General features: G+C 39.3%; 1 protein-coding gene across 2 annotated transcripts in view; it reads left to right on the top strand.

Moving 5' to 3' along the window:
• The window catches only part of LRIG1 (leucine rich repeats and immunoglobulin like domains 1), a 137,905-nt gene that overhangs the window by 107,968 nt on the left and 7,456 nt on the right, over positions 1 to 22,481 (top strand). Inside the window, exons 10-17 of one of the 2 annotated variants that reach the window (XM_039328764.1) lie at positions 3,481 to 3,552; positions 6,083 to 6,154; positions 7,941 to 8,104; positions 15,846 to 16,166; positions 17,210 to 17,491; positions 17,941 to 18,360; positions 19,242 to 19,367; positions 21,123 to 21,269. In XM_039328764.1, coding sequence (XP_039184698.1) covers positions 3,481 to 3,552; positions 6,083 to 6,154; positions 7,941 to 8,104; positions 15,846 to 16,166; positions 17,210 to 17,491; positions 17,941 to 18,360; positions 19,242 to 19,367; positions 21,123 to 21,269 — 1,604 coding nt within the window. The remainder of the gene's footprint in view (positions 1 to 3,480; positions 3,553 to 6,082; positions 6,155 to 7,940; positions 8,105 to 15,845; positions 16,167 to 17,209; positions 17,492 to 17,940; positions 18,361 to 19,241; positions 19,368 to 21,122; positions 21,270 to 22,481) is intronic. The other variant, XM_039328765.1, reaches the window with a different exon arrangement.

Genomic DNA, 22,481 nt, shown 5'->3' with positions numbered 1-22,481 from the left:
AATGGCCCCAAAAAGTACAGAATATGAATAATATTCTCTATGATAGAGCTAGTAAAAGAGACATCAAAGAGTACAGTTTGAATGAAGGCTTTTCTCAGTATCTATGGACAATCTCACTACATTGAGCATAGTGTATACGTTTTGCAAGCTGAACAGTTTCCCTGACCTTCCTAGCTTCTAATTGTATTTATTTCATGTCTTTATCCAAAGCAGAGAGTTACGGGGATATTTGTATTAACAAAAAACTGAAATTAAAGAAGCATTCCAAAAGTCCCCATGCCGTATCCTCCTGAATTAATTTGTTGCAGAAGTTTAATCTCTTCTGTCATCAGGACTCAGGATGGGCTATATTGCGTTTGTAAAAAAGAAGAAAGGAAAATGTTAGAAATCAGATAAGTAACAGAATAAAGCTGTCTATATTATCTCAAACCAAATTCCGCAGGCCCAATTTAGCCCAGCAATGGGGCGCCAGCAGAACTAGGAAAGTGTTCAAATATTTCTTGGATTGTAGGAATCAAGTATCTATCAGATTTGATTTCATGACCAGAATATTTGAATGTCTCCCTACGGCGATTTCTCTGCTAGGAAGGCAGAGCCAAATGGTATGCTAGAATTGACTTGCATTGCCTTTGTTTTAAAAATACACTTCTTACTTTATATGTATATTGCAAAGTGTAAGGAAGTTATTGAAGATTGCAGTAATTATTACTGTTGTAGTTATAAACCAGGCATGTCAAACTGCCGGTCCGCGGGCCAGATGCATCATACTGAAACCGCACCCACTCCATTGCCGGCAATGGGGAAAAAGTCGCGATACGTTACGCGACGTCACATAACATTGCGAGTTTGAGATCCCTGTTATAAACTAAAAGAAATATAAGAATAAAAAATAGAAGGTGTAGAAAAGAAATAGAAAAGAAAGAAAAAATACGAATATAATAAAGAAAAAGCAAAGAAATATATAAGGAAACGATTTGCTTCTTCATTTCAAAAAGTATAAAACATTTTAGTCACATACCATCTTCTCTTAAAATGCAACAAACGTCTTTCCATATTTTATCTCTTATTGGTAAACATCATTTCAATCCTGATTTTACCAAAAGTCCATTAAGTCCATTTTTTTGGTTTTTGTTTCCCCCCGTTTAAGTTCCTAAACTTGTCGATCCAGAGGTTGCTAATAGCTAAAATGAAGTTGACACAATTTGCAAAAGTGAATAAAAAAGAAATTGTCAACGCTGCAAATATTGTATATTCTTGCTTTTGACAATATGCCGAATTGTCTGGTAAATATGGGGTTAATAAAGAGCAGAAGGGGCATTGGGGGTAAAGCCGGGAAAGAAAGAGGAAGAAAACATTTGACCTTCACACTAATTGGATAGTGTGAGATACGACGGCTAATTTAGGGAGGGAACATGCTGATAATTTAACTGCTCAGAGGAAGAGAACTTAGATCCTAGCATCCCTCCGTTGTGCCTGTGCCGACATTTTGTAACAATAAAAGACTTTTAGGAAAATAAATGCCTGGAAGTTCTTTGGAATATTTCATTAGCCGGAACCACAACAGGAATATTTGAACATGGTAATCTTCTCAAAGGCACTAACCACAGTTTGAGCAAAAAGATGACTATTCTTTCGTCTGTCAGAGCTCTAAGCCCACTGTCTCCTTGGGAGTAGCAACTGTCTAGAGCCCTTGTGGGCGATCTCAAGTCATCTCCTTATCTGGAGAGGAATTACAAAGAGCTGGTCTCCTTGCTGGCTCTTCATTCTGCTGTGGTTGTTCGCTCTGCTTTTTTTTTGCAGAGCAATCTTTCAGTCTTCCATTTCTTTCACAGAAGTTGCAAAGGGTGTTAGAAGACAACAAAGCTAAAACCACATGCTACAAGACTTTTAATCACCTTGGCTACCGGAAAGGAACTGCCATATTTTTTTGCTAAGAAAAAAAAATAATCTTAAAAAACCCTAATTCCCCATCTTGGCTTGCTTATAGGTTCTATTGGTAAGCAACTTCATAGGTATTCACTGGGGGGGGGGGAAGTATCTTTTCAGGGTACTGTAAGTCCATGATCAGATCAATGTTATTTTTTATAATTAGAGGAGTATATCTAACTTCTTTTTGGAATAAAAAGACCTTGAAATCCTTTTGTTGGGATTTTTGCTAGCAAGTCAGAAGTGAATCTATGTGGTAAAGTAGCACTAGAAAATAAAATTTTGACGCTTTTTGTCAATAAACTTCTGAGGGAGAAAGAGAGTTCTACCCTAGGCAAAGATATTTTGTCCCTGAACTTTGAAAAACATTGATTAAACTTGCTGTGGGGGAGGGGGGAGCATATTCTTCCAAAAATTCTCCGTCCTTTATCTCCCCAAACATACAGTAGCATGAAAAACCCCAAATCAAATGTCTTTATTACAGTCTTTGATCAGCCTTTACCATAAAAGAATACAGTGAAAAGGGAAGTAGTTTAACGTGACAATTTATTGGGAAAAAATAATCGGACAATAAAACAACATATGTAATTAAACATTTTGCACAGTTGAATAATTTGATGAAGATAGTTGGCCTCCTGATATGTGAATGTGGGATTATTAGCATCCCTTAAAAATAATAAACATAAAATTTATCTCTCTGGCTCTCGTGTTTTGGCCATTAGAGTATATCTTAGGGCAGGGGTAGGCAACCTGGGCTCTTTTATGACTCATGGGCTTCAACTCCCAGAATTCCTGAGTCAGCTGACTCAGGAATTCTGGGAGTTGAAGTCCATGAGTCATAAAAGAGCCCAGGTTGCCTACCCCTCTCTTCTTAGGGCATCATAGAAAGGCACCATATGAGAACATGGCTGAGCATTTCTACCTCCCTGGATCCACGCCAGCAAAGTCTCTTAAAAAAAAAAAAAAAAGAGGAGTCCTATGAAATCTTCAGGCCAATAGATCTGATGGGAGGGTATCAAAGGGAGGCTCTGGAGAAAGCCCTCTATATTTTGAAACGGAAAGTCTGAAACTTTGTGGTCCGTTTGGAAAGCCACTTATTACCAACTGTGAAAAGGTCAAGGGTGAACTGCCCAGTGGTGAATCCAGTGTCTCGTTTAAATGGTGTTTGGGCTGATAAGCCAAGGTCAGCTCACATCCTGACTGACCTTCCCCCGCCCCCCTTTCCAGAGCAAACCTGCATTTCTTAACTCAAGACAGAGCGTCCTGTATAAAGCTATCAACACTATTAAGCTCTAATAAAGATTAAAGGTATTTAATTTCAGGGAAAGGAAGAAAGTACTGCCTGCTTGTGGCCTCCTTAATCTCGACAGATTGTATTTCCAGCACCTTACATGGAGATGGTTCATCAGATAGACGCTCGCTAATTGGGTTCTTTTCTTCCCCTCTTGCCTCTCTTTCTCTCCACCCTCCCCCCCCCCTTCCCCCTTGCCTACTCTCCCTCCCTCCTCCCCTGGCTGCTGCTTATCTGGCTTGCTGGGTGTTTGGCAACTGCAGGACTCTGTTTGGAAACAAGATCAAGTCTGTGGCCAAGGAGGCGTTCTCCGGCTTGGAGGCCCTGGAACACCTGTGAGTAACCCACAAGGCTTTGCAGGTTGGGAGAGGAGGGGCTGGGTGGGAAAGGGGAGGCTTGCCAGGAATGGCTGCTGCAGCGGCCTGCAAGCAATTTAATAGCATCTTTGTAAGCTGAGAAGCTCTCCGTTCCTGAGAGCCAGCTGCTTCCTTCTCATTATAAGTCAGCTCCAACTTTGGCTCTGCTCCCCCCCCCTTCTCCCCCAGCTAGGAAGAAAGTTGTAGAACACATGACCAGTTATATGGTGGTTTTTTTTTTTAAACCTATATTGGAATGCCTTTTTTTTAATTCACAAAAATTCAAACCTTCCGGAGAAATTGTTCTCCTTTCCCAAAAGTTTGAAGTTGCATCTTTTTTTTCCTCTGTTCTTCCTTGCCACTGAGCATATCTACAAAAAAATTGGGGTCAAAATATCTCACCACAATCTTTGCTAAGCAGGGCGGAAAAAGCAACCCTTGCAGTTTGAATTGCTCTTTTATGCCATTGCTTGAACATATTTACAATAAATTAGGCCAGAGTGGCAGGGAAGCTAATTGAATATCAGAGAATCTACCTTTCTTGTCTTCTTGAACATTGCCACTCTTATAGATGGCAACTTTGATCAAGATCGGCTTTACTCCCATCGTCTTCGCTTTGACTCCCTCTGCTGGCATTAAGAGCAGCATTTGGTAGAAAATAAGTCTATAATATTAAGAGTCCGAAAGACCCCTGGGGTTATTCTTCTTGAGGGTTATTTGTTTTGCCTTTTTCTTTTTTTTTTTGTACTTGCTATTTTTTTAAACACATACTTGCAGAGTCCAAAGAGGAAGAACACCATTTTAGAAGAGGCATTTCTACTACTTTTTTACCTAACCTTTTTTTAACAGAGAGGGCAGGTTGGAGAGTGAATTAGAGGGCTGGCATTGAACCCCTTTTCCCCCCGTCCTGCTGCTCTCTTCACTTTGTCTGTGCAAATAAAGTTCCCCTAGGCATGGATCCTTCCTCTGCAGGGATTGGAGCCTGTTTTAAAATGTCTGCTCATTTTATACATCCTTGCTGTTTTTACTCATGTGCAAATGACTACAAATTACAACTAAGACATCTTTACTTGGGGACCAGCCAAGTAATGTGTTTCAATTGTAATGTGTGTTTCTATGAAGTAGATTCTGGAGTTGGTTCTTTGGCTGTTTTCCCCCCCAGCGTAGTTGGCTGAAGTTCTGAAATTCTCTTCTCTCTGTTCTTTCTATCTTGCCCAAATTGCAAAGGAGGAGTGGATTCCTTTGGAAAGGGGGTGGGCGGGTGGGTGAAAGGGGTTAAAGTTTAAAATACTTACTACATGTTCTTTGCTTTAAGTACAGTTTTTCAGCAATTGGCCAGATGAAATGCTAAAAACCTTGATATTTAAAATGCTGGCAGATTTACTAAGCAATTGGAATGGAGTTGTGTGTGCAGATGTACAATTTTTAAAAATTCCACCTTAAGCTATTAAAATAATAATGGGTGGAGAATAGTACTACTCGTGACCCAGTTCATATGTAACATTAAATCACAAGAATAAGCTGCAGCCCATTCCATTTCAGTTTTGCCCTGAAAAACCTACCTCCAAGGCGTAATATGCAGTTAACCTGTATCTTGACTGGCTAACAAAAAAATATACAGGTAGTCTATGCTTAACAATCACAATTGGGGCCATAATGTGGTTGTTAGTGAGCTATTATATGACATCAATAGAGTTATGACATCACTTCCACTACAGTTCTTAAGCAATCTCTTGTGGTCATTAAACAAGACACAACGTGATTGTGACTTGTGATTTTACTGCCAGTTTCTCCATTGACTCTGCTATTCATCAGCTGGCTGTGAAGTGCATAAATGGTGATCCTGTGACCACAGGATACTGCAAAGTCATAAAGCTGCAAAATCCCCAAATCTCAATCGCACGACCATGGGGATGCTGCAAAGGACATAATAGCAACAGCACTTATATACTGCTTCAGAGTGCTTTACAGCCTCTCTAAGGGGTTTACAGAGCCAGCCTATTGCCCCCCAACGATCTGGATCTTCATTTTACCCACCTCGGAAGGATGGAAGGCTGAGTCAACCTTGAGCTGCTCAGAATCGAACTCCTGGAGTGAGCAGTGGGTTAGCCTGCAGTCCTGCATTCTAACCACTACGCCACCATGTAAACATAAGAACCAGTGGTAAAGTTATTTTTTTCAGCACCTGTATAAGATAAATTGCCTTTTTTCATTCATCACCATTAGGATTCATTAAAACAAAAAATGATAGAAATTGGATGTGAAGCGAAAGTAGACAGATGAGAGATTCACTGTGACATGTCCTGGTAAAGTTAGTATGATGTGGAAATGCATTCGGGCCCTAATTTCTGTACATCCTCTGTTTACTAGGATCAGAGATATTATGAATAAGTGGAAAATCACAAAGTGCCGTATTAAAAGAAACCACACTTACACAGAGTTACTTTTGTACCACCACAGTACATCTATCATATGTCTATAAATTAAAATAAATGCTTACTTTCTGTAGGAACCTTGGGAATAACGCCATACGGTCTATTCAAGAGGATGCCTTTGCAAAGCTGAAAAACCTGAAAGAACTGTAAGGAATGAATCCTAATATTTGCTGTATATTTTGGTCCACTTTTGTGACATTTCTTCCAGCGACTCCTCCCTCCGATAGCTCCTTTTCCATATTATCAGTAATTCCATTGTTCCCTGCACTCTTCTTCTTACGAGCTATTTTTGCAAGAAAGCAGATGTCAGATAGTGAAATTCCACAATTAGTGAAATCAGATCTTCCTTGTGGTTGATTTCATTGGGCTGCAGCTCTGCCTTTTTCCATTGTGCTCAGGAAGTCCAAACTCCTGTCCTCTAATCATATAGATCATATAATGGAATATCTGCCCTTCTCATCCCCCCTCCCCTTTTTATATCTGTATGATAGAAATTTCAGTAATAAGCTGTCTTTGAATTTGCTCCTTGAACCCATTTAGGATGGGAGAATTAAAAATGGGATCAGCAGAAGGGAATATTTGTAACTCAGCATTGAACTTGGTTGCCTGAAATTGGTTGTCTTTTTGGAGACGTTTCATTACTCAGCTGCTAGCACTGATAATGTTACCTAGTTGGATAATGAAACGTCTGCAAGGAAACAGTGAACCTCAACTATGTCAGCAGAACCTTGTTTGTCACATTCTGTTTTGCGATATATATATATTCTGTTCTTTCCCTCTCTCTAAAATAGTGTGTGGCCTATACAGATGCCCAGAAGCTAAATTTACAAGTTTATTGTTGAAGAAGGTGGGGGAGGGGAACATCCATATGTGGCTCTGTCCAAAATCAACCACAAATCACTTAAACTTTATTTTATTTAAACATAGCAGAGCGGGGCTGCTTATTCATGTGGTAAACCCATGGTTATCAAATAATTGGCAATTGTAGATTTAAAGGGCTTATTCATTTCCACTTCAGGTATTGGCACAACTATTTAGAAATATGCAAAGTAATTTGGAAGATCTACCTCAAAAGAAACTGATGACCACTAAGCTAAGTTTAACTGTAAATCAAAAGCTTAATGAAGAATAGTTTTATGAATGGCTATGAATCAGGGAATTTCTCAGAAGCGAATTGTCACACTAATACATATCAGCTGCTATGCAGCAAATGTCAAAATTAATTGTCACAATACTGTCTTTATACTGTGCTTGAGAGCTTCTCAAAGAATTCCGATAGCTGTTGTAGAAAGGAAAAGGCTGGATTAAGTCTATAATTGATTACTACCAAACTACTTTTCTTATATTCTGATTTTCAACCACGATTTTGGTAGTCTTTCCATCTTTAAATCTTAAAGTGTTAATACTTGCCTATTAGATTGGGGTTATCTAGATGCTATCTACTGCAAAATATACATTTAAACACTGCATTAAAGAATGAAATTAGCACTGCAAAATGTGACCATGGTCTGCTTAAAGTGGGGCCTATATCTTCATATGATACTTCTCCAAGTAAAATGAAAATTCCTTCCCTCCGTACAAGGCAATAGCATTGTATGAATCTGGTTGGATTCAGATTGTTACATGAAACAGTTTGGAAAGCCAATTGAATTTGGAGCAGAGTTAGGCCTGCCATCATAAAGTTGAGGGTTTTTCTTTCCTAAATGCCCAAGCTGGGACAAGCCTGACACAAAGCCTTTTCTGTACAGGTACAAAATGGTGTGTTGGACTGACTTGGAGGCAGCAAACTGAGTAATTTAATCCAAGGCTGATATTCATATAACAACTAATAAGGACCATCTTTACACACCTGAACATTTGTAACACTTCTTTTGCCAGTTTTATAAGAATTCACATTTTATTCTTTTCGTTGCTTCCTTTGCTTTCTTCCAGACGCATCAACAGCGAGAGCTTCCTCTGTGATTGTCAGCTCAAGTGGTTGCCACTCTGGTTAACCAAGAAAAAACAACAGCTGTTTGTGGAAGCCACCTGTGCCCACCCAGAATCATTAAAGGGCAAAAATATTCTTGAAGTGGTCCCAGAAAGTTTTGTATGTGGTGAGTCTTAGCTGCCGCATGGTAATTTTGAGGTTGCTTTGGAGGGTAGCCCTGACACAGGAATGACTATGTATTTTGTGGTCAGCTTATTATTTCATAGGCAGTGGAGTGTAGCATCTCCTTTTCGTGGTCTGCCTTCACCATTGAGAAGACCTGTAAATCATATTCACTGCATCTATCGGGAGCAATGATCCCAAATGAGCTTGCTTGGGGAATTATTTGGTGGTCATGGAAATTTGATGATAGAAGGGGTTAGAGCTTGGATGAGAAAGCAGCAACAGCCTTTCTGAATAGCATATCCTGCTTTGATTCATTTCAGTTTGGGTTCCAGCTTGGCTGAAATTGCCTTGACTGCTCCAGCTGCTGATTTTTCTTGATTTATTTGACTTGACTTTTGTTCTGGCAGAAAACAAAAATGATTCTATTTGCTCTTATTAAAGGAAGGCTCTTCCCAGCTTTTTTGTTGTCCTTATATGAGGTGAATCTTACTTTGCGGGCAGCGTAGAGCTAGCCTTGAGACAGACTCATCCGATACCCATTCAATAGCCTATTTTGGATTTTGAGGGTGAAGTTTCTTCCATCAACTCTAAATTATACATCACAATTAATGCAGGTGCTCTTGAGATGATGGAGTTTCATCTTGTCAAAATGTAGGTGACTGGTTTCAATTAGTGTGACGGACAGAGTGAGCAGAATTTGTAGAGTTTGGATTGTTAAGATTTTTAAGAACCACCAGTGAAGGTCTTATGTGGGTAGATCTAGGGATCTCCTGGTGCAAAAATAAGATTGTAAAGATTTCTTAGTTTAACAGAATAACCACATCACAGAGCTTTTTTCTTTTTTGGGGAGTACTGTATAGACTTTTAACTTCCCGAAAGCAGAATCCATAAGGTAAGCCTAGGCAAGAAATTAGATTTAATATTAAAGCATTAGAAATTAGTCACCATATAATCCCAATTAAAGCATGCCAACTGAATAGAAAATCATCGATTTGCAAGGATTCAATGTTGTTCTGTCACCTACCTTTTTTGGGGAGGGAGGATGGATATATTTTATTTTTTAAAAAAACAAGTAATAATAAATAATAAATCTACCCTCTTTGTCAGTGGTTGTAGCCACCCCTTGTGTATTGCATGAGGTTAGAGCAGTGTTTCTCAACCTCAGCAACATGAGGATCCATGGACTTCAATTCCCAGAATTCCCTGAAATAGCAGCATTTATTTAACACATGCCACCTTCTTAATCTGTTAAAAATAGCAATTTGAGCCGCAGGTAGAGAAGGCCATGGAAAATCTCTTGGTCTAGCAACAACTGCCAGTTGTGGAGTTGTCACATCCCCCAACAATGTACTGCCTCTCTGGGGGGGGGGGCAGGGACACACTGCTGTCCCTGTCACTCAAGGTAGAAGCCACTGGTTGGGGCAGAGCAGCTGAGTCATGCGGTCTTTTCTCTCATGCCTGGATTGTACTAGAAGATAGTATAATATTGCTTATCTGTCTGCCTGCCCTCTTCAGAGTCACAGATGTTTTGGCTTTAGGAAACTATAAATTTGCCACCCCTTCTCTGGTTGTGCCCAGCATATCCACTGTATCCATCTGATACCAACGTTTTTTTCCCTATGTTACAGCCTGCTGCAGTCTCTTCTCTCAGACACTAGAACAGGGGTGGGCAACTATGGCCCCTTTATGACCTGTGGACTTCAACTCCCAGAATTCTTGAGGCAGCCATGTTAGATAGAACTGGAAGCCGGAATGTCTAAATGCACCAGGAGTGATTGTTGTCACTTCTTGGGCCAATGCTTTTTCCTTTGGCTACTTACTGAATTGATGTTTGGTACAGCTTTCAGACATTGGTATTCCAAGCTCGGTTCTTAAAACATGAATGTTCTGCCGTGGCAAGCAATCTCACTATTTGACAATCTTTTGTCATTGGTACTTCTGTCACTGGCCTTCTTTTCAGGGGAAGGGAAGGAGGTAATGGTGAATAATGAAATGAGAGATTGGGGGGGAGTAGGACTGATAAATGAAACTGCTTGGAACTCAACTATACTAAAGACTTACAACAGTTCATTTAGTGACCTTTAAAAATTATAACAGCACTGAAAAAAGTGACTTAGAACCGTTTTTCATACTTACGACCATTGTAGCATCCCCTTGGTCACATGATCAAAATTCTAAAGCTTGGCAACTGGCATGTATTTATGACAGTTGCAGTGTCTTGGAGTCGTATGACACCCCCCCTTTCCCAACAAGCAAAATCAGTGGGGAAGCCAGATTCACTTAACAGCTGTGTTACTAACTTAACATCTTCTGTGACTCACTTAACAACTGTGGCAAGAAAGTTGCAAAATAAGGCAAAACTCACTTAACAACTGTCTTGCTTAGCAACAGAAATTTTGGGCTCAGTCATGATCATAAGTTGAGGACTACCTGTAGAGTTCATTTGCTGGGCCCAAACTTTGCTTTGGATGGCGGACATACAGCTCTATATGCCATATCTTCAAGGACCAGGATGCTTTCCCACTGTCAGCAATTCTTACTAATGATGTCAGCTGCAATAGTTGTAACTCTTAGCTAATTAACATCTTGCCCCCCCCTCCTCTCACTAGAGGTGAGATCCTCACCACTGGGTGAGATCCTCTCCCGCCTTTCTATTCTTCTATAAGGGCCTGAAGACCTGGCCCTGCCAATTGGCCTAGGTCTCCAATGGGGAAGTACCATGCTGCAGGCAGTTAATGAACCCAATAGAAGATCCCACCTCCTCCCCTGCAATCCTGCCCTGTCCCTTTCCACCTTTTAATTATAATTTTTTATTATTGTTGTTAGAAATATTTACTTTTGTGGTTTTATTGTTTTTGTATGTCATATGTCCCCCAGAGTCACCTTGTGGGTGGGTAAACAAACTTAATAAATGAATAAAATTTGCTGCATAAAAGTGGAAATTGGATAGGATGCATGTGTGTATTTCTTGCATATACACTCTATTTTATATATATATATATATATATATATATATATATATATATATATATATATATATATATATATATATGTATATACACACACACATACATACACACACACACACACATATATACTTTTTTCTGCATGCCTTAGAATTAGTGGTAAGTCATTGGAAAATAATTTTGTCCCCCCTTAGATCCTAAAAATAATATTTTTTGTTATATATTTTTGTTAGGATAGCAGCTATCTTATTGTAGGTCATCCTCTAGATCAGTGGTTCTCAACCTGTGGGTCGGGACCCTATTTGGGGTCGAACGACCATTTCACGGGGTTGCCAAACAACACAGTCCGCCATTTTTTCCCCCTTTTCCTTAGCTGTGCTACTCCCTCTTATTCTATTGGCTTTTGAAAGCCAATAGAATAGAATCCCTTGAATAGAGTCTAATTCTATTGGCTTTCAGAAGCCAATAGGAATTGTCCAGGCTGTCTCTGCCCTGCTGAGCCCGCCAAAAGTCCCATTCTGCAAATGGTGCTGCACCAATTGATTAGTCCTTGACTTATGACCGGTTGAGTAGTCCTCGACTTACGACCGGTTGGGGGTCGCGGCATTAAAAAGGTTGAGAACCACTGCTCTAGATATTTCTTAGGGCTTTATCCCTAATTCAATTTATTTCTAGTGCTTTTCATAAAGTCTATTACCATTCAACTTAATTTCATGCAAAGGGAAACAGGCAGTGGTAGCCATATCAATGCAAATATTGTCAACTATAGTAAATGCAAGTAGTCCTCACTTAACAACCACAATTGTGCCTGGAATTTTAATCATAAGTCATTGTGGTTAAATGTGATTTGATTTTATGACCATTTTTACTAAGTCATAAAACAAGTCATTGCAGTTATTAAGCTAACTATATGGTTGTTAACATGTCATTTATTTTTTTTAATATATTTTATTAATTTTTTACAATAACAAACTTTAGTGCTTAGTGAACAGTGTGTTGTCTGGGTTCAATAATAATTAATTTCTGTAATTGATCAATATGTAATTTTTTAAAATTTTACAATAAAATTCCCTTCCCCAAACCCTCCCAACCCACCCCAATACCCTCCCCCCATCTTCCCAGAGCTGAATACAGGCTTAATTAAAACTTAAAAGAAAACATTTAAACACCAATAAACCATAAACAAATTTGATTATAGTCATTAAACAAATTATAAAATACTTTAACACCAATATATATAGAAAACAGAAAGAGGAAAAAAAAAAGAAACAAGAAGAAAAAAAAGAAAAAAAAGGTAATAATAATTATACTTCTAATTATACTTCTAAATAATATCTTGAACTTTAAATATAAATTATTCAAAAACTAAATAATATTTTTTTATATCGTACTTACATTTTATGAAATTTATCCATCTTTTCCACACCAAAAAATACTTCTCTTGCGATTGCTCTTTCAAGAAAGCCAAAATCTTTGCCATTTCCGCTAAGTAGGAAACTTTAAAACATATAACATCTTTTCTAATCAGTTTATGTTTCAACTGTATTTATAGAAGTCATCGTATTAAGTCATTAAATGTCCTGTTTTCAAGATTCTTATTTAAGCTTAATATCCCTCAGTATTGAAACCACTCTTATCAGTCATAATTTTCTCAAAATTCATTATCTTTCAATATCCAAACTTTTCATTCAAATACACCGCCTCAATATTTTTACATTTCATATATTATAAAAAGATTATACTACTTATATAACTTATCCCTTTTACTATAGGGCCATTTTATGTCCAAGCTTTGTCTATTCTTTTAACCATGTTCAAACAAATATTTAGTCATATACCATCTAGCAATCTTACTATAAGGCCTCTTTATATCCAAACTTTATATTTTTTTAACCGTATTCAAACAGGTGTTTAGTCATACAGTATTCCATCTGGTAAGCTGAATCACATCTCTTAAATCTAATTCTAATCTTCTTTTGCCAGGTCGCTTTCCAAATCAGTAGGTTTAGCTTGCCAGGTTGTATTTTTACAGATATTGTTAAGTAGAATATTTGTTTTTTGTCTCCCACACTTTAATGATTTTCCTGACAGCTCTTTAATCCATTTTATTAAATCTTCTTTTTTGTGCTCAAGTTTGTTTTTAAATCCTGGAAAATAAAGCATCTTTTTTATTTTCTTTGTTGTAGAAAAATTTTGCGGCTTTTCTTTTGTTTGTATTAAGTTGTAGTTCTCTTCATTTGTAGCTTCCATATTTAAGTCATTTTCTTCTCATTTGTATTCTATTGTCTGATTTATTTGTTCATTCTTTATCGTCATTTTTTGAACATTGTTTAATTGTGAATTTAGGTTAGAGATATGTTCATTTATGTTATCAAATTTATTTTTAATCTCATAATGATTTAAGACAATTGTCATTTGAATCTGTCGCAGCATTGCATATATTTTCTACTGGAATGTATTTGCTTGGAATGTCTTGAGCCATTGTTCCTGCAGATCTCTGATGTTCCACGCTGGGGTGTTCAGCAGAAGGCGTTAGGTGTGGTTTTCTGTCACTTTTAGATAAATATACACCATCCATTTTGTCTCCCTTCTCTAAGTAGTTTTTCACCTATACCATAGTCTCTTTAATTAGCTTTATCAAATCAGCCCATCTTAAAATCCAAACAACCAAAACTTATGTAATTCTTATCTTTATATATGGTTTTTGAAATCCAATATGTTTCCAATTATCAAAGTACTGAAAACGGTATTTTGTAACAGTTCTTTCTTCTTTTATGATTATCAGCCAGCCAAGATTTCAGTCCTAAGTGTTTAACCACCTGAAAGTTTTCCAGTAACTTCCCCTTAGGAGATTAACCAAAGGCCAAGGTTTTTCTTTCTCTGCAAACAGTTCTTAAACTTAAAAATGCAGCTCAGTATGTTTATAATCCCAGAAGGTCAGCAGTTTCTAACCATATATAATTTTACTCTGTAGTAGATAGTCCAATGCTTTGTTCCCAGTTGTTTTTTGATATTTCTGGGCATCTTGCCAAATTCTGAGTCAATGCAGCTATAGTTTTCTCTAATCCTCCACTAGATGTCAGTAGCTGTTCATTTTCCAGCTTTTAAAGCAAAGTGTTATTATTTTTTTTCTAATTTCATCAATACTTTTTTAGGTATGGAATTTTAACAGTTATCTTAGTTTTCAAATTTATCCAGACTGTAGTATTTTTAACCTCATTTCAATATATTTTTGTTCCCTATAAGAGTTTAATTTGCCGCTTCCGTCTATGAGAGGATGGGGGTGTAGTCCTCTCCCTTCTCATTTTGGGAGGATTTTTGCTTCTTGGGAATCTTTTCCAGGAAATCAGATACAAAATAGGAGAGAGAAGGTTGAATTCCTCACCCAGTTTCAAGCATGCTGTTCACCATTGTTTTGGTTAGTGCCTTTGAACTTTGGCTGCAAGTAACTTGGGCTGGTCACCGATGTGTGGCCAGCCTTTTTTCTGTTGGGTTAGAGAGCTTCCCCCGGATTGAGCGGGATGACCATCGTAGTTCTGTGATCATTGGGGTGCCCCTCTTTGGGGCGACTTTAGACCCATTTAGGGTCCCCTGGCAGGACAAAACTAACCGTGGGGTCCGGAGCTCCTCAATCCCTCAGCCATGTACTACGCCGCAGAACCGGGAGTCCAACATGTGGTCATTTAGTGAACCATGTGGACGTTAAGCAAATCCATTCTCCCAAATGGGCAGTTTTTGCCAAAAACTGTCAAAAAGGATTGGAAAGTTATGTGACGTAAATGTGAGCCAGTTATTAAATGCTTAAAACACAATCATATGTACAGCAGTTATAACTTCAAGGATGAGGCAAAAATTCAGAGAACAGCAATTAAGTTGATCAGAGGCCTGGAGACTAAAACATACGAAGAACGGCTGCAGGACTTGGGTTTGGCTAGTCTAAAGAAAAGAAGAAATAGGGGAGACATGATAGCAGTATTCCAGTATTTGAGGGGTTGCCACAAAGAAGAGGGGGTCACATTATTCACCAAAGCATCAGAGGGAAGGACAAGAAACAATGATTGGAAACCAATCAGAGAGAGAAGCAACCTGGAATTAAGGAGAAACTTCCTGACAGTGAGGACAATTAACCAATGGAACAGCTTGCCTCCGGAAATTGTGGTGCTCCATCACTGGAGATTTTTAAGAAAAATCTAGACAGTCACTTGTCTGAGATGGAATAGGTTCTCCTGCTTGAACAGGGGACTGGACTAGAAGACCTCCAAGGTCCCTTCCAGCTCTATTCTATTCTATTCTATTCTATTCTATTCTATTCTATTCTATTCTATTCTATTCTATTCTATTCTATTCATATCTTTGATTAATCATTAAGCAAGGACTAGCTGTAGGTGGGAGGGCCAGGAATGGTTAGTGCTTAGATGGGGAGCTATGAGGAATGTTTCAAAACCAAACCATGTTTCTGAGGGAAGTAAACAAACAAACAGCATCCTGAAAGAAGGCAGTGACAATCTGCTTTGCTGTTGTTTCCCCAAAACACTGGATTTTTCTGTGGCATTGTACCTTTTCAGTGAAATTCTATAAGAAATGCAAGGGAAACGGGGAGCAGGGATTGAGACTCCCAGTGGGATAACGTGTACAGTTGTACTATATTTGAATTTCATTGTCGGAGATTAGCTGAAGCAGACTGCTTTTCTTAATGACAGTCCACTAAAGCTTTCTGGCATGATTTGGATACCCGGTGCGTCCTTTTAAAGAGGGAATGGTTCATTTCTTTTCCAGACGATTTTCCCAAACCCAAAATTATTGTTGAACCAGAAACTACTATCGCTGTTCTTGGCAAAGACATTCGTCTCACCTGCTCCGCAGCCAGTAGCAGCAGCTCTCCGATGACCTTTGCCTGGAAGAAAGACAACGAGATTCTTCACCATGCCGAGATGGAGAACTTTGCACATGTCCGAGCCAGGGATGGCGTGGTGATAGAGTACACAACCATTCTGCACTTGCGCCGTGTCACTTTTTCGCACGAGGGACGCTATCAATGCATCATTACCAATCATTTTGGCTCTACCTATTCTCAGAAATCTCAGCTTACCGTTAATGGTGAGTGAGGAAAAATGTGGCTTGAACATTGTTTGCATTCTAGAAATGAGCTTTTCCTATTGTTATTATAATGTTGTTAAACTGCTTCCTTTATCCTGAAAAAGTTCCAGATATGTACACTTCAACTTCCAGAATTTTCCAGCTAGGATTTGCTGAGTTTCTGAGACCTAAAACCTCGAGGCACTAACTTGGAGAAAGTGACCCCAGCCTCTCTCTTTCTAGATGCAAGTATTAGAGCAGTGTTTCTCAACCTTGGTAACTTGAAGATGTGTATAGACTTCAACTCCCAGAATTCCCCAGCCAGAAAGCTAACTGGAGAATTCTGGGAGTTGAAGTCCACACATCTTAAACTGTGAAGGTTGAGAAACAATGTGTTAAAGCTGGGGTGTCAAACTAGCGGCCCGTGGGCTGGATGCGTCACACGCAGGCCACGCCCACGCTGCCTCCGCAAAGGCAAAAAATGTCACGAAATATCAAGATACATCATGTGATGCAATCAAGTTTGAAACCCGTGTGTTAAAGTATAGCAACAAAAAGGGAAATGACTCCAAAGTGTTGTGAACACCAGTAATATTTCCTTTCGAATTTATTGCACAAAGGACTGGTTTGCCATTGTGTAAAAATTATTCCCTGGACAAGTGATGGGAGTTAAGACGCATCAGTCTTAATAAACACTGGCTTGGCTCATTGGGATTTTTCTCATTGCCTTTATTTAAGTGTTAGTCTCTGGAACTTCTTAAATGAACTTAAAACACTCCTTTAGAATGCCGTGTTTTAATTTTAACTCATAATGTCTGAACGCTAGTGTGTAAGCTCCATTGAACGAAGGAGTTGAACTGTGTGGTCAAATTGCATCCCTATAAATGTCTGTCTTTTTTTTTTCTTCCAAAAAAGCTACATTTTTGTAGCAAGTTAGAGGATGTTAACATGCTATAGTAAAAAAAAAAAAAAGAGAGAGAGTTTGAGTCCTATTTGCAATTGAGCTGCCCAGCCAATATTCTTTACTAGCTTGGGGTACAGTCACTCTCTTTTATCTTCCACAGTGTTGCCGTCTTTCCTCAAAACCCCCTATGACATTGCAGCCCGGACTGGAACAACTGCTCGGTTGGAATGTGCTGCTCGTGGGCATCCCCTTCCGCAGATTGCTTGGCAGAAGGACGGAGGGACAGACTTCCCTGCAGCTCGGGAACGCCGCATGCACGTCATGCCCGACGACGATGTCTTTTTCATTACTGACGTGAAGATAGACGACATGGGTGTTTACAGCTGCACTGCTCAGAACTCTGCAGGTTCCGTGTCAGCCAATGCCACCCTGACCGTGCTGGGTAAGAAACGCTTATACATCAAAGAAAAGTTTGTTAGATTATCTTTACTGCACAAGTGAACAATAAATCCAAAACGATCCCCTAGAGAAATGCACAGAAAGTTAAGAAAGTGAAATTTAAAGGAGGCAAAATTTGAAACTCTTTCACTCGGGAGCAATAAATCAAGTGGGTAAGTATAGGATATGGGACAGATACCTGGATTGGTCATAGATTGGGAGCTGGTTGCCAAACAACCAAAATGTGATTTTGTGATTGGGAGAGGAGAATTAGCCATCAGAACTCTGGAACTAGGTTGTAAATCTGCTAAGTGACTGGTCATTAAGTGGAGTTCAGAATGGCAGCGTATGCATCTTGTAAAGGAACTCTGAATGTCAGAATGCTCCTTCCTATGTTATCAGAAATAGGATGACATCATTTATGTGGTATCATTTCTTTTTGGAATCTTGTAGAGACTCCAAGTTTGGTTCAACCATTGGAAGACCGTGTTGTGTCTGTTGGTGAAACTGTGGTTCTGCAGTGCAAAGCAACTGGAAGTCCACCTCCACGCATTAACTGGCTGAAGGGTGACCATTCTCTGGCTGTTACCGAAAGGCATCACTTTACACCAGGCAATCAGCTGCTTATTGTTCGGAATGTTGTGTTAGAAGATGCTGGGAAGTATACATGTGAAATCTCAAATACAGTCGGAACAGAACGGGCACACAGCCAAGTTAGTGTATTGCCTTCACTTGGCTGCCGGAAAGATGGAACCACTTTTGGAATCATGACCATTGCTGTAGTCTGTAGCATCGTCTTAACATCTCTGGTTTGGGTGTGCATCATCTATCATACCCGAAAGAAGAGTGAAGAATACAGTGTCACAAACACAGGTTAGTCCATAATAATTGTTTTTGGTGGCCAGAACATTAAATCATAAGAAATAACCAACTCATCCTTCCAAGAGATTGCACCTTCCCTAAGCATAGCTTTATGTATCAGCGATTTGACTATTATCCTAAATATGCTTTGAATTTTACCTTGGTACAAAGCAATCTTTGCTCAAAAAATTTGAATGCTGTTAAAGTCAAATGCTATGATGCTCTTTTTTCATAAAATTGGTAAGCTCAAAAATAAGATTCAAAAAGCATTGCAGTGATTTGAATACAAACCTTATCATTATCTGCTCAGAACTGTAAAACAAAAGGCATGGTTTTAATTAAATTGTTGGTTCTGTGATATAAGTTCTTTGGTTCAGGTTAGAGTTCTTGCTCTTGAAATGTGACTCCAAAGGGGATGCAGACCTTGCTTCAATAATGACCATGATTCACCCATGGGCTGATTTTTATGGCCCATGATTAGGCCAGCAAGTTAAGAGAAAATCAGTGGCATCCCCTCTTCATTGGGAATGCAATGGGAATATCTCAGTTAATTTTTATATTGACGGAGGTAAATGTTTAGGGCAGCCCCCAGAATGCTACTTTACTTATTTCTGGAATATATAGAATCTTTCCCGGTTAATGTAATTTCCAGACATTCCCAACCATCATTTAATATTTTTTGGGGGAATATAATGGTGCCTAGAACTGGTCTCTACACCATTCCCAGTTTGTTTAGATCAGGGCTAGGCAATTACAGCCACTTTATGACCTGTGGACTTCAGCTCCCAGAATTCCCGAGCCAGCATGGCTTCTGCTGTTTTTGAATTTCAACACTATTCCTTGTATTGTGACATTGGTTTTTTACTTTTTCTCTCTTTTTCCTGTTTTTCAAGATGAGACTATTGTACCCCCTGATGTGCCAAGCTATCTTTCCTCCCAGGGGACACTTTCAGATCGACAAGAAATAGTTGGGAGAGTGGAAAATGGCCAACAGCCCAATGGCCAAATCCAGAGCAACGGTACGTTTTGGGGGAAACAGGGCTGTGTCTATTTTTATTTTTATTTTTTTTGCAAAAGATGCAGGCCAAAAACTCAGAGGTGCACTGCTATTAAAACTATTACAAATTGCTTTTCTGTTCAGAAAAAGCATAGCAATTTCTTCTACTCTTCAAGGGGGCTTACACAACTGACACATAACAAAAGATGAGAAAACAGGTAGGCTATAATAAAATAAGCAGCAGCCTATATTTGCAGTTTTGCCTGAGGAGGAAAAAGCCTTAAATCTGTAGAGTTTATCACTGATCACCAGACATTTCTGTATGTACACAGTTAGCCCTTAACTTATGACAGTTCATTTAGTGCAGGGGCGTCAAACTCAATTTCACTGAGGGCCGCATCAGCATTGCAGTTGCCCTCAGGGGCCCGGGTGGGTGTGGCCAGAGTGGGTGCAGCCTATTGGGTAGGCGTGGATGGAGTGAGTGTGGCCTACTGGGTGGGGGCGGCCACTTCTATATCATTCACGTCAAAGGTGCCTGTGGGGGCCTGGGCAGGAGTGGGACAAATCTGAGGGTCTCTGGCAGAAGGGGGTGGGACTGGGGCAAGTGCCAAGGCATGGTCCACCGGGGCAAGTGCCAAGATGGCCACCACAAAATTATACATTGGTTCCTGGTTGGCCTGGGCTAGGGCCAAAGCAGCGGGGCCCGTTCCCTCACTGTTTCCAGGATGGCTTCATGGGCCGCATCCATCCCCTGGACCTTGTGTTTGACATATCTGATTTAGTGAGACCGTTCAAAGTTAAAATGTCAGTTAAAAAAAAAAAAGTGAGCGTTTTTCATACTTATGACCATTGCAGCATCCCCATGATCAAAATTTGGATGCTGGGCAACTGGCTCATATTTATGACAGTTGCAGTGTCCCGAGGTCATGTGATCCGCTTTTGTGATCTTCTGACAAGCAAAGTCAATGGAGAATCCGGATCCACTCAACAACTGTGTCACTAACTTAACAACTGCAATGATTCACTTAACAACTGTGGCAAGAAGGCTCATAAAATGGGGCAAAATTCACTTAATAAATGTCTCACTTAAGAACAGGAATGTTGGGCTCAATTGTGGTTGTAGGTCGAGGACCACCTGTACTCTACTTCAGTCTGTCTGCTAATTATACAGCACTATACAGGTTGTCTTCAGCTTATGACCATGAAAGACATCAGGGGCAGTAAAGCTGATAATCACATTAGTACAGTTAGTCCTTACATAACAACCATTTGAAATTACAATGGACCTCCCCAGGAGTACTTATGACCTGGTTCCAAAATTCTGACACTCCCCCACCCTGCAATCATGTGTTGTGCACTTGGCAACCAGCCCACATTCACAGCCATTTGCATCAGCCCATGGTCATGTGACCGTGTTGTATGACGATTTTGCAAAACGGGCCCATAGCATACTACTGGCTTGCTTAATGACTGCGAGTTCACTTAATGTCCGTGGCATTCACTTAATAACTGCTGCAAAAAGATCCTAAAACTGCATTGGTCATATGGGTGACCTGTTTTACGACAGTCACAACTTACAAGCAGGCTCCACTACAGTTGTAAGTCAAGGGATCAACCGTAATCCATGCAGGCATCATGCAGATGTAATCTGCTAACTCCCTCAAATGAACTTTGCAGGCTTCTCTACCTGTTCCATATTCTGTAAGATGAGAATATCGTTATCTGTAAAAGTTGGCCAAGCCTGCAATTCGACAACATCTTTATCATTTGGTTACAGGTGTTTGCCAGCTCATTAGAGGAAGGGACGCAGAGGGTGATGCTCACTCTGTCATTTACCGACAGCCAAAGATATGCTTAGGCTATGATAAAGAGTCTTGGAAAGGAGAGGACATTCCCGATAGGATGCTTCTTACAGACAATACAGGTATGGAAAGTGGGCTGCTTCAATTTTCTTTCATAAAGAGACACAAAGCAAACTGGGGCAACAGTTTTTAACTTTGAAAAATGTTCATCTGTAACAAGGGACACTTTTTTTTCAGTGATACAGCCTCTCCATCTGTTTTATTAAATAGCAGACTGTCAGTAATGATTATACTGTAAAAAAAAACACCTACAGTTGTATAATTTACATATTCTCTTAAACATTTATTTATTAAAAAAAAACCTATGGAGCTGCCTGTCTCACACACATAATGATTCTGGTGCAGTTCACAACAACCAGAAAAGCAACAATATAAAAACATACTGTGGCCTTTCCACCAAGGCACTAGAACCACCGATACAGTCTTCACCCCATCCTAACCTTAGGATTATTATTGACAAGTAGAAGTTGTTAAAGAAGAAACGACGAGTAGACATGGAAGTTTAGTGTGCTTTGAGGTGTGGAGCCTGTCATTTCAAAAAGAAGAGTATAAATCTCAGAGTCTTTCAGTGATACCTTGTACTGAGTCAGGTGGGGTTTTTTATTGATATTCATAGCAACACGTAGTTATTTCAGTTAAATGTATTGGCCCACAACCCTCCAAATGTAGATGCATTTTACAAATAAGGCAGAAGAAAAATGGGTAGAGAAAGTGGCCCAAGAAGGCCATTATTTAAAGAAGAGGTAAACAAGCTTCTCCTACAGAATTCCAACACATCCGTGTACGCGCGCACACATACACACCCATGCATACATATAAGTAGCTTTCTTTTGCAATCACACCTCCAGAATTTTACTAAGGTTTATTCTTCCCTGCCACATTTCTGCCTCAGATCATACTCTCTTTGTTTGATTGTTCAGCTGCACATGTTGCTAAACCTATCTTCCTTAACTCAGTAGCAATTTCCCATTATAGAACATTTTTAATAATGGCTCATTCTTGATGGTGATGATGAGCTAATGTATACAGATTTCATGACTCACTTTTTTTAAAAAAATGCACCCAAAACTTGTTTTGCATAATTTATTATTTGTCGTAAAAAGTCCAAGCAATTTTTTCTTGAATGCTAAGGTCACTTGAAAGCATACCTCTAAATACCTTTAACGTGCCACGTGCAATAGTTGCAGAATTGGGAAATAGGAACACGTTGTTTATTTCGAGTAAAAATTGGGTTACTTGGGAAGCTATATCCATATCTTTGGCTTTTTCTGTGA

Source organism: Crotalus tigris, unplaced genomic scaffold (genome assembly GCF_016545835.1).
Source record: "Crotalus tigris isolate CLP2741 ecotype Arizona unplaced genomic scaffold, ASM1654583v1 scf7180000024383.4638030, whole genome shotgun sequence".
In the NCBI taxonomy this organism is placed as follows: domain Eukaryota; kingdom Metazoa; phylum Chordata; class Lepidosauria; order Squamata; family Viperidae; genus Crotalus; species Crotalus tigris.
This window is presented reverse-complemented; position numbering and strand designations above follow the sequence as displayed.